The 19,214-nt window shown below is 47.4% G+C and overlaps 6 protein-coding genes across 6 annotated transcripts; 1 reads left to right on the top strand and 5 right to left on the bottom strand.

The window, feature by feature from the left end:
* Nucleotides 1–91: 91 nt before the first annotated feature.
* On the bottom strand, nt 92–4,270 carry ARB_06986 (DNA damage repair protein (Rad9), putative; the record flags this gene model as incomplete). The annotated part of the gene is made up of 1 exon (XM_003014378.1): nt 92–4,270. The coding sequence occupies one exon, from the start codon at nt 4,268–4,270 to the stop codon at nt 92–94; it is 4,179 nt and encodes a 1,392-aa protein (XP_003014424.1).
* A 555-nt stretch (nt 4,271–4,825) lies between these two features.
* On the bottom strand, nt 4,826–6,121 carry ARB_06985 (uncharacterized protein; the record flags this gene model as incomplete). Its single annotated transcript, XM_003014377.1, has 1 exon — nt 4,826–6,121. One exon carries the CDS (start codon nt 6,119–6,121, stop codon nt 4,826–4,828), a length of 1,296 nt encoding a protein of 431 aa, XP_003014423.1.
* A 1,384-nt stretch (nt 6,122–7,505) lies between these two features.
* ARB_06984 (uncharacterized protein) lies at nt 7,506–8,930 on the bottom strand (the record flags this gene model as incomplete). Its single annotated transcript, XM_003014376.1, has 1 exon — nt 7,506–8,930. The coding sequence occupies one exon, from the start codon at nt 8,928–8,930 to the stop codon at nt 7,506–7,508; it is 1,425 nt and encodes a 474-aa protein (XP_003014422.1).
* A 335-nt stretch (nt 8,931–9,265) lies between these two features.
* Nucleotides 9,266–10,804, bottom strand: ARB_06983 (uncharacterized protein; the record flags this gene model as incomplete). Its single annotated transcript, XM_003014375.1, has 1 exon — nt 9,266–10,804. One exon carries the CDS (start codon nt 10,802–10,804, stop codon nt 9,266–9,268), a length of 1,539 nt encoding a protein of 512 aa, XP_003014421.1.
* Nucleotides 10,805–15,530: 4,726 nt separating this feature from the next.
* On the top strand, nt 15,531–16,332 carry ARB_06982 (uncharacterized protein; the record flags this gene model as incomplete). The annotated part of the gene is made up of 2 exons (XM_003014374.1): nt 15,531–16,149; nt 16,205–16,332. 2 exons carry the CDS (start codon nt 15,531–15,533, stop codon nt 16,330–16,332), a joined length of 747 nt encoding a protein of 248 aa, XP_003014420.1.
* A 920-nt stretch (nt 16,333–17,252) lies between these two features.
* ARB_06981 (uncharacterized protein) lies at nt 17,253–18,998 on the bottom strand (the record flags this gene model as incomplete). The annotated part of the gene is made up of 6 exons (XM_003014373.1): nt 17,253–17,270; nt 17,413–17,787; nt 17,878–18,367; nt 18,459–18,688; nt 18,772–18,912; nt 18,960–18,998. 6 exons carry the CDS (start codon nt 18,996–18,998, stop codon nt 17,253–17,255), a joined length of 1,293 nt encoding a protein of 430 aa, XP_003014419.1.
* Nucleotides 18,999–19,214: the final 216 nt, after the last annotated feature.

The raw sequence follows: 19,214 nt of genomic DNA, 5'->3' as shown, positions 1-19,214 counted from the left end.
TCGGGGTATTCATGTAGCATGATCATTAAGCCGTATAAACAATAAATCATAAGCAAGAGCCGCTGGCTCTGAATTTCAAGAATAACCGCAGCTATCTCTCAAACAATCGACCTAGAATCAAAATTTGACAAAGGAACTCGTTATCCAAAATCTTAATGTTTTTAACGCTTTCATCTGTTCTCTTCCTGTCGTTACCATCTTGCCCTTGAGATGGTTTAACAGATCGAGCACGGCCTCGTGCTGGAGGTTTCAAGATGGTCGACGGAAGCTTAGATAGAGCCGTGCGAGCTGTTGTTGCCGCACTTTCATCGCCAACATATATCCAATCCCATTTACTGCGCCCATGTACCCAGCCTTTTGGTTTGGGATGCAGTTCGTCGGCTTGTGATAGTATGTCAAGAGCAGTTTGGAGAGTTTGAACGGGATAAACATGTTCTGCACCCAATGCACAAGTAAGGAATGCATAGGCCTGTCGTTGCTGTGCTACCTGCTTGCGTCCCACCACGAAGAGCATATACTGGTCACTGAAGACCTTTGGACGAGTAGTGAAGACATCCAAAAATTTGGATTCAGAGGGATGATAGGGTCTAAGAATTCGTGACTTGACGGCGTTGTCAAGAAAGATGGAAGATCCTGCAGCAAGGAGGTATGGTTCCCATTCCACGATTTCCTGTTTCTCGATGCACGCAAATACCCATTGGCTGGCGAGGCAAGGGAGATTAAGGGCCAGAGCTTGCATGTACTTAGCGCGCCGTGAGTGTTGGTCTGTGATCAAGCAGGTAAATCCCATTTCCTTAGCACGTTGGGTCAGCATTAGAGGCCCTTCGGTATGAAGCTCTTCATCTTTGGCAGTGGGCAATATTAACTCCCAGGAAGACGTTTCAAATAGTTGGTCAAATCCATTTTTGAGGATAGTCCCACCGTTTTCAGATAGCATAGATTCAATATGCTTCCCCCTTTTCTCATTTCCAGTATAGGAAAGAGCAAAAGTCATACCGGAAAATATGCCAGCTCTGCCTGGTTCAACAACAGGAGTCTGTTCAGCTTGGGTGCCACGGGTATGCATACTTTGTTCCATTGCTTGAGGTACAGCTGCCTGCGGGTTTTTTGGTAGTGACTCGGTGGAGTAAGGGCGTTCTCCAAATCGAGACCATAGATTTTGATCCAGATATATCTTAGATATAGGCACAGTGATAGCCTGGGGGATTTTACCTTTGGAAACCACCTTGGTCAGTTTCCGTTTCAATCGGACAGTAGTGTGACCATAAATGTCAGACATTTGTCTATCCCAAGCGCTCACTTCTGCACCTTCTGAAGAAGATTGCAGTTTTCTTCCAAATCCTACCACATAATGCGGAGCTTTAGGCACATCCGGATGATTGACCTTAACGATATCACCAATTCTCAATTCTAAGGATTTGGCTCCTCGAATGTCGATTTTCTCTACCTCCTCAGAATCGTCAAAACGTACAAGGAGTTGCTGACTCGTAACGCCATCACTAGAACCCAAGCAAACAGCTGGGTAATATCCGGCTGGTCGACCATTGAAAAAGGCAAAAATATGATTTGCAGCAATGACGTTCTCATTCAGCTTTCCCATATCACTAGTTAAGTCGAGAATCGAATCACTTCTCTCTGTATGGGGTCGGAGAGAGGGTGAGCTGGGGGTGCGTGATAGGGGTTCAAGAGGTGTAGATGAGGATGGATTAGATGGAAGGTGAATAACGACGGCGTCGATAACTGTGCGTTTGTTCCGAGAACGGGGGGCTTCTGCTTTCTGTGCCTTTTTCCGAAGGATAGGAAGGCCAGTAGATAGCGTAGGTTCAGTTTTTTCTACTGGCCTTTGAGGGGATGGCTGAAAATCCCAAATATCATTCGTATCTACATCAACAGGGGGCTTTGAAGGTTCGTGTAGCTGTTTGGTCGCCCGTTGAAGAGTCTTAGGGGTATCATCATCAATTGGCCCAATGGGTGAAATAGGCCTATATGCTGGCATATCATTGTTCAGCTCATTAGTTAGGTTGTGCCGACGATTCTGAAGAATCTCCTGGATTCTTTTCCCATCATTCCCGCGTCTTCTTTTAATGGGCGAGTCAACCGTAGCCATCATTGACTGAAAAATCCGATCATCGGTGTTAAGTAGGCGAATTTCGTTGATCGGGATGTCAGAAACTGCAGGGCGTGGGGACTCATCCGAAGCAATAGCCGTCATACTCCTCCGCTGTCGGCCACTGGGGCTAGATAAAATTGTTTGGGCGCGACGATTAGTGCGAGAGGCGGCCAGTTCTTGAGACCCAAGCGATTTTAATATTGCAGAGTTTCTGAATCGTGGTGGGTTAGGAAGATTATTGTCCTCATCTATGTCGTCAATATCATCGTCAAATTTCGTTGGACTGTCAGTATTACTGGTAGATTCAACGAAATCATGCCGCTTGCCAGTAGAACTAGTTTCAGGAATTGCTTGCAAGAGATTTCTCCTTTCAGGGGCGGACTGGGAAGGGGTTTCGAAGACCCGAGAGGTTATGGAGGACTCATTGTTAAGATTTGACGCATCTGTATCAGGGTTATGAGGTGTTGAATATTTTTTAAGGTTTATTGTTTTCGGTAATGGTGACGGCGAATGCTGCGAATCTGGAGAGCCATACTCTGCATCATGCTGGCTGTTGATAATGTTGTTGATGGCTTTCAGTGGAGGTGATGAAGGTATTTGCTCTGATACTTTTCTGGGCTCCATGTCAGTCTCAATCATCGTGCTCCTACGGCTTAGGGGATTATTTTCCTGTTCTTTCCGTAGAGTGCCGGATTTAAGAACACCTTCTCGAGGATTTCCACTCCTTTCTGGTTGGAAGACCCATGGTGGGCGTCCTCCTCTCTTTGTATTAGGTATGTGTTGGACAGAACTCGTTTCTGTGGAAGAGTGAAGTCCTCCAACATTTGATCGGCGATTATTTGATGGACTTTGATCGAGATCTAAGACACTTGAGAGTGCACTATGAGTGCTAACAGCGAGAGTTGAATGTTGAACTGGACCGCTGTCAACGTTCTCCTTATCTTCTTCCGCGAAGGATTGAGTCCGCTGAGAGCTGCGAAGCTGTTGAATCATGCAAACATCTTCCTGCTCAGTTTCAACCTCGCTATCTTCGCCTCGATCAGTGTCAAGAACCTTTTCCTCCCTGCCATTGTCTTCCATTACAGACTGTAGAGCTTTTAGTCTACCGGCAGTGGTATGGGCTGAAGTCAGAGGTGGTGAGGATGAAATATCTCGCTTGGAATTTTTGCGAGTGGACACCCTTGCAGGAGCTTTGATATTTTCAAACTGCTTTCGGACTTCATTTTTAGACTGCATTTGGCGTATGCGGCGTTCAATGGCAGATTCTTCAGCCTGAAATAGATCATCATCCCCATTAACAAGATTTGAGTTAGATTTTAGTCTCGATAGCTGTTTTTCTCGCTCAGCTTGTGATTCTTTCATGGATATATAGTTTGTTTCCGGTTCAATTGGGTCGGGACGAGACATGGATGAACCCAGAAAACTTGGTGAGAAAGGCACGGTGCTACGCATCGGCCGCTGGATTGGAATATTTGGTGATGGCATATCAGATGGTAATTCTAAACGAGGCATATGAGTAGATGGGGACGAGGTGGCCTGCGTTGCATTGAACAGCTGGCTTAAAGCCATTACAGACCCTGGTGTTTTATTGTCTGGACCAAAAGGGTTCCGAAGGGTTGATGGTGTGGTAGTGCTTGCAAGATTCGACATATGTCCATGATGAATTGCTGGGGTGTTGGTATTGAATCGTTGTGATTCTGGGAATGGCTCGTAACGTGTCGGAGAGGACGGACCCGAGTCAGAGGCCTGCGAGCCACGGTCTTCGTCAGGATTGGCAGCATCCGCTATGATATCAGCATCAGAAAACAAGTCCACATGTCCCGTGTCCCCTTCATGAAGCGTCATTTGCGTGGTTCCTCCCTCTGCTGCCTCAATGGCATTTATAAACGGTTGCTCCGATGGGCTGCCATCTATATCTTTGCTATTTAACAAACCCTCATATACCGACTGAGATACCGGCTGGGTGTCCCCTAAGGCGCTTCCAGAAGGCGACATTTCCCTATCCTGAACTTCTGGCGTGGTATCCGACCGTTGAACTGCCGAAGATTTCATATTTGACATGGCTGTCTTGTATAGCGACTGCCCAGATTGTTGTATGACACTCGAGGACGAGGAGTTGGCGGGTTTCTCTGCAACAGCCAAAGACTGGTTGCTGAGCATTTCATACTCAAGGAGTGAACCATAGCCCGCAGCTGTCGATGTGAGCCGCGTAATAGCGAAAGTAGCTTGTCTACTCAACGAGGCCTGGGATTCCTATAGTAAAACTGGAAGTTAGGATGAAAATCCGTGGTAGTTAACTAGGCAGAAGACAGGGATTGTCAGCACTCACATTGACGCCTAAGGCTACACTTCTCAGGTAAGTCAAGTCAAGACTGTCTTCCTCGGTTTCCATTGCAGACACATAATTGAGAAAGACAGACGATCAGGCAAGCCGTTTTGTATGTGGCTCTTCGGAGTCGCAGATTTACGAGAACCTCGGAGTTTCGCGGTTGGTGCAAGGATGTTTTTTCCCACGCGAACGAAACGCGCTACGCTGACTTATCCAATATAACTGCTTTGGGAACCAGGGGGGAGTATCAGATATTTCAAACACCAGCCAGGACAAATCGTTACATGGTTATGTTTCTAGTTGTGAAGACGAGTGGTTTACATTTCTAATACAGGCTGCTCGGTGATATATGCAATTAGGATACAAATACAATATAATCAATATAATCAATCACGGCTCCGGTTCGGCACCCATCGCTTGACGGCCAGTTCCCGGACCTGATATGTCTTCAGGAGTTCTCCAATATCCTGTTCATCAGGCTTGCTACCTGTTGTAGGTGGTGGGATCTCCACAAAGCACATAACGAAGCTCTTTTTAACCTGGGCTTGCACCCGGTTTACGCAGTGAAGCCACCACCACGTATGGTTCAGCTTTGCAGCCACATACTCTCGTCTCTCTTCAGTCTCTTTCCAGTACGGATGGCTGTAGGACGGGAGAAGATTGACAGCGAATTCAGCATGTGAAAAGACTGGGCCTTTGTTATAGAGAAGCAAGTCGACACCGAACTTGACTCCGGACCGAACAACCCAGCCGAGGGAACGGAAATGGTGATATGCAATGTATGAAATCATGAATCGGTCGTCCGGTTCGGGCGCCGCAGAGGGAGCACGAGGCGGGAAGTATGAATGCTGACGGAGTAAGGCAAGGAGTGCTTGAGGTTTAAGTACTGTGCTTCTGGTATCATCATATACATCAAGAACACCAAGGCCATATGAAAGGAAGAAAGCATCTTCACTGGAAAGCTGAAGGTGCTCTTCATCTACCTCAATATCGTCATTTATATCTGCCACTTCCACCGTAGGTGAGAAACGAACAGACTTGATGCGACTGGTAGTCGTCTTTCCAGCAAGTTCATCATTTGGTGCAGATGTACCGCCTTCAGCAGTTTTCGTTTCCTGAGCTGCTTCGTCGTCTAAGGCTGATGTACTTTTATCTGATGCTGGCCCGTCTGGTAACTTTCCCTCGGCTCTGAGTTGTTCAGCAATGGCCTCTTTCTCCTTTCTCGCTCTCTCCAGCTTGAATTGTCGTCTCTCTACTCGCCTCATCCTTGTCGCTTCCTCGCTTGTGCTTTGGCCAATAAGCCCTCTTCTCTTTTTCTCGCGTTCGAGCCACGACGGCTCGCTTCTACTTAGGCTACCTTTACCAAAAAAACCCATCTCCCATAAGATACGGATGGTCTTGGAATCTGTAACTTGGATAGAAGAGGTACAAGCGTCAAAATAAGCTGAGCATGTTATTGGCTGAGGCGGAGATATATAGAAGGTGAGATATGAGAGAGCAATACTGAGGAGTGAAAGGGGGTTGTGCGGTATTAAAGGGGGCAATGGGTGAACAGTTATAGGTAGGGGAAACCGGTGAATGTGTTTATAATTTGGCCGCCGAGGTCGACCCTTAGCTGCTCCATTGTGTGGAACTGACTTCTCCGGACAAACGGTCTTCAGTTCTAAGGTAGAAGATGCCATGACGCCGGCCGTATTGTATACCTATGTATTCTTGACACCACGTTGTTAGCATAATAGCCGGCAATGACAGGTGGGATGCTAGGGACCAAGATTGTCAAAAAAATTGCAGCGTGTGACTCAGATACCGTTGTAGTACAAAAGCACCATCATCGACAACAGCTAGAAATCAGTGCTGATGATCTAGGTAGCGGATATAGTTGTAATCATCGTCGCACGGTGCAATTCCTCTAGTTCATCCTAATCCATTAAGGATTATGGTAGAAGAATGGTATATACTCACAGCAATAACTAGAGATGGGTCGCTCCGTTCTCATCTCACTTCCATATTTTTCTTCAGCCCAAGATAAGTCTCTAATAACAGGGCAGATGTTAGATATTCTGCTTCCACATATCTAGGACATATTCCCTTCTCGTAAGTCAAAGAAGAGCGTCTTGTTTTTGTTTTGACAGTTTTGTTGCTGTTGTCGAGGTTGAAAAAAAGTTGAAGCTTTTTGTCCCGATTTAGTGTGCGCGGCGCGGCAAAAGTTTTCTCCAAAGTTCCGAGTTGCGACATAGAAATAATTTTTTTTTATTTTTGTTAGTGCTGAAGAGCTTCACGATCAACTTGTTGCTTTGGAGACACTTATATCTGTTAAGGGGCCGGTATAGAAACCGTCGCAATGTGAGTACTGCTAATTATCCCTCATTTTTTGCTCTATCTTCACCACCTAATGAGCGTTGCAGCATGCATTTGATGTACACACTCGACTCGGAGGGCAAGCGAGTCTATACCCTCAAGAAGGTCCTCAACGGCCAGGTCACCAAATCCGCCCACCCAGCCAGATTCTCTCCTGATGACAAGTACTCGAGGTGAGTCACATGTCCATGAGTAGTGGATTTATCGTTCGGCCGTTGCGCATTGTACTGATTTCGTCTTATCTGCAGGCAACGAGTTACCCTGAAGAAGCGTTATGGGCTACTTCTAACCCAACAAGCCGGTACGTGGATACTCGATAATAGTCCTAGGTCGGTGAAATTATACTATTGAGTAGTCTGTTAACTTTTACCTTCTTTGCCAGAATCGAAATCGTGAAATTGTTGGCTTTGAAAACGGAGGCGCAAGGCGTTTTTACATTTGTGGGATTCATATCGGATTTGGCACGTCAGGACTAAAAATGCATCCCATAGGATATACACTATTTGAGCTCATATTTGAGATTTGAACTCCTTCCTTGAAGCTCCGCGGTATTGTAAATATATACTACGAAGCATAGATTTATGGATTCATATGATTCTAGCTGAACTAAAATGTTTCTTGATTGCAGCGTCCTTTTTTGCGTCTATAGATCATACCCATATGCGTAAATCATCATAATTATTGCCGTTAAGCTTCCCAAGTTCATCTCTATCTCCGTTTCCTCGAATTAACATTGCGGCCAGCTCCGACCTTAATTCTCCCACCTGCCCTCTGTCTGTCTCCACTGAGAATGGAAGGCAGATAGTCATCATCCATGAGATCTCTTCCTTTCTTCTTCCGTCTCTCCTCCTCGGTAACGGCTCTGATGTGCTCCTTTTGATCCTCAGCCAATATCAGTCCCATTCCCCACCCTCCCTTACCACCACCAACACCGCTCCATTTTGTATTGGCGGTGCCAGCAATAGGTTTGGGAATACTGTACTTGTTCCCTCGGTTGTTCCATTGCATATTCTTCTTTAGATGTATTCGGAACTGTCCCTTGCCTGATGTTGAACAAGAGACTCTGTTAAGGGTGGGTTGTCCGCAGCGGGGACAGAAGTGCTTAGACATATCCCTTGTTACAGTGAAGCAGCCGTGGCATCGCATGACGTAGGATTTTAGCTGACGAATTTGTTGCATGTTGCTGGGTGAAAGAATGTTGAGGTTCATTTGTAAAAGGACGTTTTGCATGGCGAAATCCCCCGTGATAGTGGCAACCTGCATAACTTTTGTCTCTTGTGCGGCTGTACCAATTGCGGCATCGCGAATCTGTCGTTTCTTCAGATTGGAGGGAGTGATCCAACCATCAGGGTCAGAATCTGATTCGTCTATTGGTATAGCATCCTGTTCTTCATCGTCATCATTGATAGGCTCGCCGTCGTCGTTACCGGGGTTTTCAGCATCCTTATCTGGAAGGTCTGAAGCTGGTTCCTCTGGAGCAGCTTCAAGACTCGGTTCGATTGTCGTATTTTCTATCTCTTGGGTGACTTCTTCCACCGCAATATCTGGCTGTTGCTCTTCTACCGTGGCTGCTACCTCATGTTTCTCTTCGATATCCTCCTGCTTTTCTTGGATTTCCGGCTGTTTCTCGCCATCTTTCGCAGCATCCCTTGCTGCAATCAGATGTGCCGGAGGTGACCCATTTATTCCCTTCTGTCCAGGCTCTCGTCTCAACCTCCAGTCTCCGCAGTTTCTCTCGCATTCCACCTCATAAGCCAGAGCTAAAATCTCCAAATCGTTCTTGCTAAGAACTTCCCGGTCACCAGTTTTCTTAGCAAATTCGGATACAACTTTGAGACTGGTAGGTTTCGGAGTCCGTTGAGTAAGGAATGGGAGGTAAAGAGTTTCTATTCGGCGACGAGCTTCTGGATCTCGAATTTCTGAAACTATCGATGGAGTGGTGACGAGGACGTGGGACTGTGAGAGGAGGGTTGAGACGGAAGGGATGTTCTTGATCAGCGGTCCTGCATCGAGTATTATAGTGTGGACGGGCTTTTCCGGCTCTTTGGTATCGACTTTTTCAGACATGATTATTTCTTTCCAGCAAGTTTTCTCTTGTTCCAGTGTTGTTGATAAGCGAAGGCAATATTGCATGTTATTCCCGGAAAAAAAAAATCTCGATAAGGAATTTCAAGATAGAAGTGGGTCTGTGCGTTAAGCTTATCTTATCAGCGACAATCGACCATTTCCCACTTGGGCCACTCATCACTCTATGGCGACAATAATTAGACGGCCACGGACTCTAGGTAAATAATTATGCATGTTTCATTCAGTATCTATAGCTATGCTATCTTTGTAAAAATGAAAGTGCCTATATTAGACAGGCTGAAACCAATGTGGGGGAGATCCTGGAAATGTAGATGTCTGACCGAAATCGACGGGAAAATAACTCCGCATAGATGGTTTCTCCTTACAACAAGGTGAGGCTTTTAGAAGTCTGCAAACTCCTTGTCGACTTCCTCGAAATGGTCAAAGAAGGCCTTGAACATTTGCACACCGAGACCGGGGTCAAGGCTACCAGTAGTGGCTCGGATACTGTGCATGCTCAGCTGCGGGATTCCGACATCAATAGCTCTCATACCAATTCTAGCACTAGTCATGGGTCCAATAGTACCACCACTGCGGCTATCGTTTCTAATCTGGAAAACTTGGAGCTTACAGCCACCCTTGACGGCAAGACGCTGGAAGAGAGCCGTGCTAACGCCCTCGGTAGTCATATGGCCATTAGGATCAGTAGAAACGGCAACACCGTAATTCAGACGAGGTGAGTGATTCTCAAGGTAAGCGTTGAGGAAGTTAGGGTTGACAGCATGGGTGACGTCAGAGGAAACGAAGAAACTGTTGGCAACAGTTTGAGACAGAATGTTGGGTCCATAGCTTTCACGGCACAAGGACTGGGTGATCCGCTCCATGACGCTGCTCATGAAATTGGAATTTGCTCCGCCACGAAGCAAGCTGCCGATTTCCTCGTCGTCGAACATGCCAACCATCTTGATGATACCGGAAGACATGTGATCAGGGGATGCAAGGACTGCTTCATGGGCACTGTAGCAGCATAGTTTGTCGTCGATACGGCCAGCAAAGATAAGATCCTTGTTTAGACCACCAACCTGTGCAGGCTGTATATCGAACAGCTCTAGCTCCCAGTTGACAATGGTGCTGTGGTCTACGTCAAGCTGTTTGGCAATCGCATTGACAAGCCCCTTGGGCTGGGTAGAGGTAAAGTTGTCGGTACCTAGGTCTCCACCGTACGAGTCCTTGGTCGATAGCTCGGGGCCCTTGAACAAGTCCGAGTTGTCAACCCCGATAATGGGAGTCATTTGAGTCTCCTTGTTGAATGGTCCAACGGCGGCAGAACCGAAGTGAGGAGCAAGGGTGGGAATGCGAGCGATTGGCCAGTCCAGCTTGACCAGTCTCCTCTCGACCTTATTAGTTTTGGGGTCACGCACCAAAACTCGACCTCCAATGCCGAGATCACGATCCCACCAGGTCGAGTTCATAGCACCTGCATAAGGGGCGACTCCGAGCTGGACGTATCCAGCTTTGTTTGGAACTGTTGGGAGTGGCTTCAGCTTTGTGCACAGAGCGTCGACGTGTCCACCAACGATAGCCATGCCATTGCCGGGGGTGTAGTGCTTGCCGATGGCGAAAGAGATGATAGCACTATCATTTCGGGTGACGTAGTACTTCTTTCCGCGAGCGAGACACCAGGGCTCACGCTCGGTGAGCTTGATATAGCCCTTGGCCTCAAGTTTCTCAGCGAAAGCGTTGACAGCGTGGAAGATGGTTGGGTTTTTAGTCATGAACTCGCAGAAGGGTCTGGTATAGGCTCCTGGGTTGAATTCGGTGTGTTCATGGTGGATGGATTCATCTAGGGCCCGCGGACGGTACTGAAGGCTGGCCTGAGACTGAGAAAGGTACTCGCTGGAAGAGCCGAAAGAGGCGATTGAGGGGACCTTCTTCGTCATCGTGCCGACTTATACACACGATTACACCGATATATCAACTGTTAACCGTAGCGATAGAATTCTGAAGGTCTTTGGTCGTTCGAGATGGAAGAGGCTGACTCTTACAAGGGCAAAAGGTTGAGTGGATGACGAAACAGCCAGCTATGACTGGAGTAGTTTCGATGACGGCACTCCCCGGGTTTAAGTAAATATTTATGCACCAGAGTCTCAAAATTGGGGAGCGGCCGGCTAGGCTAAATCCACCTGTGGCGCCGCCTATGACTGCTCTCCCTGTCACCGAGGAAACCCATCAAGGGCGCACTTCTGGGAGGCGGTTTAGGGGCTGATTGGCTGTAGCAGCAAGCCCCTGAATAGCCATATGGTAAATCCCAGGCCTGATCCTCTCTTCCCCCAAGTCTTCCCCAGATTCAGAGGGCACTGTGAGACGCTGCAGAAAACCTTGGACGAGGTCTCTGATGCCATTTCGATCGATCGATCGCTTTGCCATCCTCCCAACCAGGTCATATGCTCAAGTCCATGGGACAAACGACATTATTAGCCTTTGCTATATAGAGCTCCTCTCGTACTCCGTACTCCCGGGTTCATGTGGCCGACCACAAATAGAGATAAACATTCGCAGTCTGTTTCTGTGGCTTGCGGCCTTTGGCTCGACCGTGACACCGCCAGAGCTTCGGCAGTCAGGAATAGTAGCTGATAGCCGTCGATGATAGTAGTTCATATTGCTTTTCAGACTAGATCATGAGGCACAGAGGAGCTTCTCGCCTTGGTCTAGGCTGTTGTGTTGCTCCGTAGATTGTTATGTTCGTCTTGCTGGTCAGCGAAGTGCAACAAGAGCAATGGAGAGCATCTTCTGTCGGTTACACATACGGTCTTACAAGATATGAGACTCGAGGAGTTTTCTATGCCGTCAGATGCGCCATCTTGTCATCGTCATCCTGCCTGCGGCCGTGTATATCAACAGGCGAACCGCCAACTGGCGTCTGAACGAGAGAGAGAAACCCGACGACAGCGCCTGACAGTGAGTCCAACAGCTTCTAAAGAGCATGGCTTGGACAGGCCTTCATTAATATTATTATTATTAGCAATGCAAATGCTGGAGACAAGAGCATCGTCACCGTCGCAGGCCTGGGGCTGTTTAAGGCCGTTAGCGAGCAGCCTTACGGGCGAAAGGAGAAGTTAACTAGTTAACTAGTTATGCACCGCAAGGAGACCTTCCAACGCCCAACACCAAGACAAAGACACGATCATCAACCCTGGGGAAGAGGCTTCGTCACTAGATAGCCGGCCGTTGCTGACGACGACTTGATTCTATCTACGGAGTATATCACCACATATTGCTCGTTGGGTTGCCGGTGTCGTTACGCGCCGGCCGTGATGGCTGCTGCACCCATGGCGAACAGCCAGCCGGAAGACCATATCAAATCACTTGGCCCCAGACGACTCTCTTCCAGACGAAGGATTTTGATTAAGCCCAAGGGGACAAGCTCCCATGCATGCTGTCTTATGTTATGAGATAGGAGGCCAGCCCTTGATATATGTATCTCTGTCGGCCTTCACAAATAAGAATGCCAACCCCCCCGGTCCACTTAGCCCTGCTTCGGCTCCAAAACCATCCGGGAACTCCATCGAGGCATCCTTCTCGCAACGCAAGGTTCAGACACAAGTTCGGTACGCCAAAAAACCGCTGAGTCAGCATATTGAGTTGGCCGGAGACCGAAAAGGGTATAGGGCGTCTCCTTAGTCAGCTTGGCAGTGATATTGCTGCAAAACAACCAAGCAGAAGGCGAGGCATGGGCGGAATACGACAGGGAAGACGCGCTGAGTGGGATCAAATCAGGGGTCAAGCCGTCGCATGGCGGCCACAAAAAATACGGAGGCTGTGTAACACCAACAAGGAGAACTGGCCTCGTTTCAGGTGCACGCAAAGGCGCAGGGAAAGGCGCAAGGTCAGCTGTTTACCGGTATTCGTGCATTGTAGCGGGGGTATGAAGGAACGGGCAACATTTCCTGTTGGTATTGTTTGCCGTACTAACTTGTTTTTTCGGTTTACCTTGGTGGGAATCACACGCAGCTCTGGTTCTTAGGTCGCTTTCATTAATTATCGGGATTTGAGAGTTTCCAAGGCTTGTCGTTGCTCAAACCCAAAAAAAAGAGTCAAGAAGGTTTATAGAGATTATGTAATATTCGTATTAAAGTTATTTTTATCTGATCAAGGTTATCAGATGAGTGTCACGGTGGGGCCGCATCAGATAAACAAAAATGCCTATAATAGGAAACCATTAAGCCAAATCACACTCGTCTAGTTGCCCCAAGGTACCTTACTTCGCCTGTTTAAATCTTGCTTATTAGTATAACTTCCCGGAATTATCTTCATATAACTACCTGATTTCAAGCTTCACATTTCCAGTGGATGTTAAAAGGAATCTTCGCCTTCCGTCGACTAAAATGATAGCTAGCTGCTTTCTTTACAGTAACTACCCTGTAGCAGCCTGGGTGCTAAAGAGCCTAGTCATTCTAGACCATGAACTGGGTTAGCTGCAATTAATACGTCTAAGCCAGAAAGGAAAAGATGTGCATTTCAATATTCTGAGCATATATGAGATAGAAGAGTCACTAATAACTGTGACTAGAATACATAACTATAGAGAGGTGCATCGCCTCTACTTCTGAAAGTGGCATACCTTAGCCCTAATAAGCCCGAGGAATATTATTTCAAGCTCGATTAGCAAGGACCCTCATGGCTGATCAATTATCAAAGGTTATATCAATGTTACCAAGCTCGAGGTAGGGCTGGGTTTTGGGGTATAATTGGCGGGTAGTCATGACGGCGCCGAAAGGAGACTTTGTTAGTATCTCCGACTGACGACAACTCGGCCGCCTTTGTTACCGGATCAACCTTGTACGGCCCCACAGCCTCTAGCCTGTCGGAACTGGGGAATTCTTCGTGGCAAAGAGCACCGCAGCGCTGCCTAATCAACAAAAGGGCAGTTTTCGTGCCCGGATATCCTATTGCTTGAAGTAATTATTTTGCAACAGGATGTGCGTGGGTATATCTCACGGTTAAGAGGCCTTTGGCAGCAGCACCAGGTTGAGGGTTTCTATCAAACCCCCGGGAACGAGTTGAAACTAGTTAGTTACGCTGTACCCAAGGTTGTCCAGGTGGAAAGCCGTGCACCAGGGCCGTTACCTTAACTACCTATGGAAACTAACCAATCACGTGGCCTTGCGAACTCGCGCGCCTGAACGACTTCCAATAGTGTCAAGCCAGAGTCAGGATATCAACGACTTGGGCATTGAGGAACTGTGCCTGGTACGAGCGGGATCAATGCTTATCATGGCCCATCACTAATCTAGGCCGTTCAGCGACCAATGATGGCCCTGTCAAATTCTCTATCAAGCATTGATTTCGGCATCGGCCGCGTTGGGATCAGGAATTCGCAACGCTCAGTGGCTCATTCTGCTAGATAGGCATCTAGGCGTCCAGGCGTCCAGCAGATGAGAAAACCGGGGCTGATGTGCCTGCTGCGCCAAGTGGTCCAACTTCATCACCTGCTGCAGCGTTTATTGCCGTGCTGGGCCATATAAAACCGCCATGACCATCGTCCAAAGCTTGCAATCGAACGCTCACCGTATGTTGGATTCTTCACTCTTGTTGATTTTGTGCAGCACTGTCCGCTCTTTTTTTTTTTTTCCCCCTTGAAGACAACATGGTGGCAGCCTTGGGATTCTTCACCTGCTGGGATTCGGTCAAACTGGCCATGCTATTGGCCATCATGCATGAAGACATCATCACCCAAGCATCAATTAGTCATGTCACCATGGGAGCTTTCCCTCTAGAAGCATGGGGCTGGTTTTGATAGTAGGATGATACCCCGTCAAGTTTGATATGAATTGATTCCGCACAGTACTCTTCCAACCCCTGAATGTCAATATCACAGTGTTCATCGTCGCTGCGCAAACATAGGACGAGTCGACCCCTGACAGGGGTAAAGTTACTCGGTTTTTCCGCGGTTGCTGAGTACCGAACTACGAATTTCAGGCCTTGCTTGGAAGTCATTCCGCTTAGAGTCGATAAGATGTGGCCCCGCGTGTTCTCGACAATCCAACCACAGTCGCCCACATTTCCTTTGCAATCCAAAGCCTGTCATACCCCTCACTTTGTGATGGAAAGTTCGGCTTCGGCATACATGACATAACTCACGCTTGGTGGCTTGCTCTCATAACATCAACCCTTCTCACCGATAGAGGGAAGAGAAAAAATGGTACATCTAGCTCATGGCTCAGCCGTCGATTGGGTATCCACGCAGGTTCTCCATGTGCACATGATAGCCATTACCACACCAAGGTGAAACGCAAGGAGGATCTATTACTGCAATCAGATCTTGATGCAAGGACTCGATAATCTCCTGGGAAACACAACTGAACAAAAATATTGGTTGAGTCTGCTTTTTTTATTAATCTGCTTTTTATGCGGCTCTTAAAGCGCTATAAGAAGTTTAAAACTCGGCCCCAGAACAAACTCAATGGAATTGACATCTAGTCACGATCGTACCGTGTGTTGAGAGAAGCCGCCAAAACCTTTCTGTTCTACCCCAAACTTTCTAAGGAAAGGCAACGCAGCCTTGGTGCCGGACAACCTCATCGCCCCGCAATAAACCTATACTTCCTATACTGGCGCGCCGCATTCCTTGATCAGAATCTGCTCCGTTTTCCTTCCGTGCAGAAAATGGGTGACGAAAGATACAAGTCACTAAGGTTCCTATTCAAGGTGGATTATATACAAGTGGACGACGAAAGTCTACAGTTTGATGCTGATGGGTTGTGGTCACCTCCGCACGAATGCACCTATAGCACACTATATTCCACCGAATGGTTACAACGAACTCCGGAGCGTGTGGTTCCTGCAAAAACCCATGGAGACAGCGATTTTGCTGTGTGCAGTCTTCTCTATAGATCGTCAACATCGTACTTCTTTACAGTTCCAGTGGACTGTCGAAACAACGACAGCATGCAAAGTCACCTTGAGCAGACAGAACAGTCCTGGAGACGACTACGCTTCAAGAACGATGAGAGACAGAATTTGTCAATAGCTACCTTCTCGGCTACCAGCTACACACTTGCAGGACGAGGGTCTCGCGACTGGGTACCAGAACTTCTCCCAGACACATACAACGATAGCTATTGCAGCCCGGTTCCCTTTACCCACCTTACAGGCGACCTAGCGCTGATTGTGGGCCTTATTGCCTTCTCTTGTCCGAGGGAAAGGGACAAGTATTGCCTCTCTGATATAATGCAACGATGCTTCAAGCCGCCTCGCTGGAGTCCTCACCGATCACCCCCTCAAAGTAAGTCATTCACCTAGAATACTACTCCTTTCTTGCTTCTAACATTCCTGGATAGGGATCGACAGGCACGGCGTGGTTGTAACCATCAGAGCCGACCCAGAGGCTGGAGACCTGCGTGAAGGAAAGAGGGAACTACGAAAATTCCAAGATGGTAGCTACGGCGCTCTCTTTAAATCCCCCTGATAGTCACCTCTGAAGTTGGCAAGGAAAACAGGAATATCTTTTGCTTTCGTTTTGTTTACATACGTCCTCCAGATCTCGATCCATTGCTCCCCCAAAATCTACCTTACATATGCACGTACACCAGTTATGCTAAAGATAGCCTTGCATTTCTGCCTTATCAGTATCCGCGTCACTTGAGGCATCAGCGCTTCTTACCATCTACATAGGTAACAGCAAGAGGTGCCACACCCCGGCAAGTCATGAGTTTTCTCTTTTCTCTTTTCTCCTTTCTCGCTTTCTCCCATCCCACTCACCACCAGCACCCTTGCTTGAATGTACATTGCCTTGATTGTTGCCTGCAACGTTTGCATCTTGGCAGCTCTCAGAAGCGCATACCTCGTTTGTAGGATTTTCGGTTACACGCAGCTCGTAACTGATGCTGTTATCTTTCTATCCGGCAACCCTGTTCGCGTTCACCGCTGGTTACATGGGATAGCCATTTTCGTTGTCATGTATGTTTCTATCCATTCAAGTCAATCAAATAATTCAAAGATGGTAGACCTTGGATGGTTTGCATCCACCACTCATAGACTGCGTTATATTTCTCTTCAAAGTTATCATTGTGCTATCTCTTGTTCACAGTTGACATGCAGTTCTAAACGTCCAAGAAGCCCATTTCTTTTTTGTTCAGGATGGCCGAATCAATGTGCCACTCAAAACTATTGGGCATCCGGCAAGCGAACTGCAATGTCCCCGGACTGAGTGATGTAGCGAACCCACGGTAAAGACGGGTATTGTAGCTAATAGGCGACTTCAAGTCAGTATTGGCTAACAAAGAAAAAGCAACGCACTTTATCACGAAAAGCCACAGTTCATGGCTTGATGTGAATTGTGACAGAGGGAACACACGGGGCGCGGGGAACGAGGAGATGTACAACATGTCAAACGTGGCCAGGGAGCTTGACAATCGCCTCTTGGCGCGGAATGTTGAACAAAGCCAACAAGTGGATGGCATGTAGTAACACAGATGTGGATACGGGCAGAGAGGTAGAGAGACCGATAAAGTAGAATAGAGGTTGAGAGGGAGAGAGGAAGACGTACCTTTGGCTCTGTGATCTTCAAGTAGCGGACCTGGATGCCACTCGTTGTAAAGTACGGAATCTCGAACTTGACGTTGATAGGCCTCTTCCCTTTTCCACCTTGTCCTGCACCTCCCATACTTCCACCAAACCCGCCGGTCATCCCACCGCCATGCTCGTCATCACCCTTAACGGACGGTAACCCTAGTTCAGCACGCATTAAAAACTCTTTTCCACCGCCAAACTGTTTGATCTTCCATATAATGGCGGATTTCTCGGGTGCGTAATGAACTGTGCCCACATTTGTCCGGAATCTTGGTGAGTCTGCATCTTCGGGTACGGGAACGAGAATCTCCACGTTGTTTGCTGTACTACGTCGCTTAAATTGAGCCTTTGCCTAATTGAAAGGAAGCGAATGAGTCAGTCTATCTGTCACGTTTGGCTTTATCTTTGCAAGTGCTGCGCAGATAGGTATGAAGTAACATACTTTAAGCATATATTCGATGCGCGAGCCTGAGTGCGATTCCACGAGACACTCTACCCATATCAGCGGCTTCACTTGGGTGTTGAGTCGGTAGCTCATTAGCTCGAATTCACCATCTGGTGGGATAAAGCTAATTGTTCTGTCGTTTTCAAATCTGGACAGTCGTACGCATTGGTGGAACTTGACATCTTCCATTTCGACAGCCTTACCCCTAGTTGCTCGACCTGTTGTTTCGAACATCACTTTGTCATTTAAGCCTAGCCGAAGTTCTGGCATACCGCTGAGATAGCATTTCATCTTCACAGCACCCAATATTTCTGATCGAAGCACGTTTCCGCTAGCAGAAACAAGGAGGTTCAACGATTCAACGACATCAAGGAATACTTCATTTTTGCGGTATCGGATTCCTTCGCTTCTCCATGAAACTGCATTCGTGACAGCTATTGGGGGTCTTGCTTGTACTTCAAGCTTGTGCGATTCTTGGGTAATGTATCTATGTAATAAGGAATGTGGTTAACCATGCCCAACCCCTGGACATCCTACCTCGCCAATCTTATAGCCAAAAGTGGGATAGGTAATCATACTCTTGTAATATCTTGCTCTCTGTGGTTTGTGGATGGCCAAAATCCATCATTTCATCCAGCAGTTCGTATATAATGACAAAATTGTCTCGAATACTCTCCTCCTCCAATTCCTTGAAGTATTCCGTAAAGACCTCCACAATCTTGTGTAGGAAGAGAAGTATTTCGGCGGCATTTGTGTTTCGTTTCGTAAGAGCAAGGAGATACAGGTTACTGTGTCGGATATAAAGGTACTGTTTATTGCCCCGGGTTAGACATATGCGCCTACTAGAGTCCGGAAATACGTCGACATTGTATAGGAGTGTTGGCAACATACATTAACTCCTTCGGAGGAAAAGCAGGGAGGAACCGCGGAGCTCTCTTCTTCGGCTTCACTGAGAAGGATAGGGAATTTTTCGACAGCAGACATGGGGATGTCACCGCGATAGTTGCGGGCAAGAAGGGTCTGGCGGATGCTCTGGTTAGCTGCAATGCCAGTGGAAATGTCATCAGGGAACACCTTACCTTGCCCTTAAGGTCTAAGAAAAACACCGCCGAAGCCATTGCTGAGCAAGATATAAGTAAGGGGGACCTCTTCGAACAGCTATTCGTTTAAGATCAGGAGGCAACAACGGCTTATTTATCTAGCTAATCATAGTTTTGTTCGAGGTAAAGAAAGGAAAGAAAACTAGCGTAAATAAGAGGCCGTCAATTCATCCCGTTGTCTATATCGTCATCAGCAGTCAATCTCAAGCGATGGTTGCGTATCAAAGGCAGCAC

Source organism: Trichophyton benhamiae (assembly GCF_000151125.1).
Source record: "Trichophyton benhamiae CBS 112371 chromosome Unknown Abenha-G-c-176a04.f1, whole genome shotgun sequence".
Lineage (NCBI taxonomy): Eukaryota > Fungi > Ascomycota > Eurotiomycetes > Onygenales > Arthrodermataceae > Trichophyton > Trichophyton benhamiae.
Note: the sequence above shows the minus strand (reverse complement) of the source record. Positions and strands in the feature narration are given on the sequence as shown.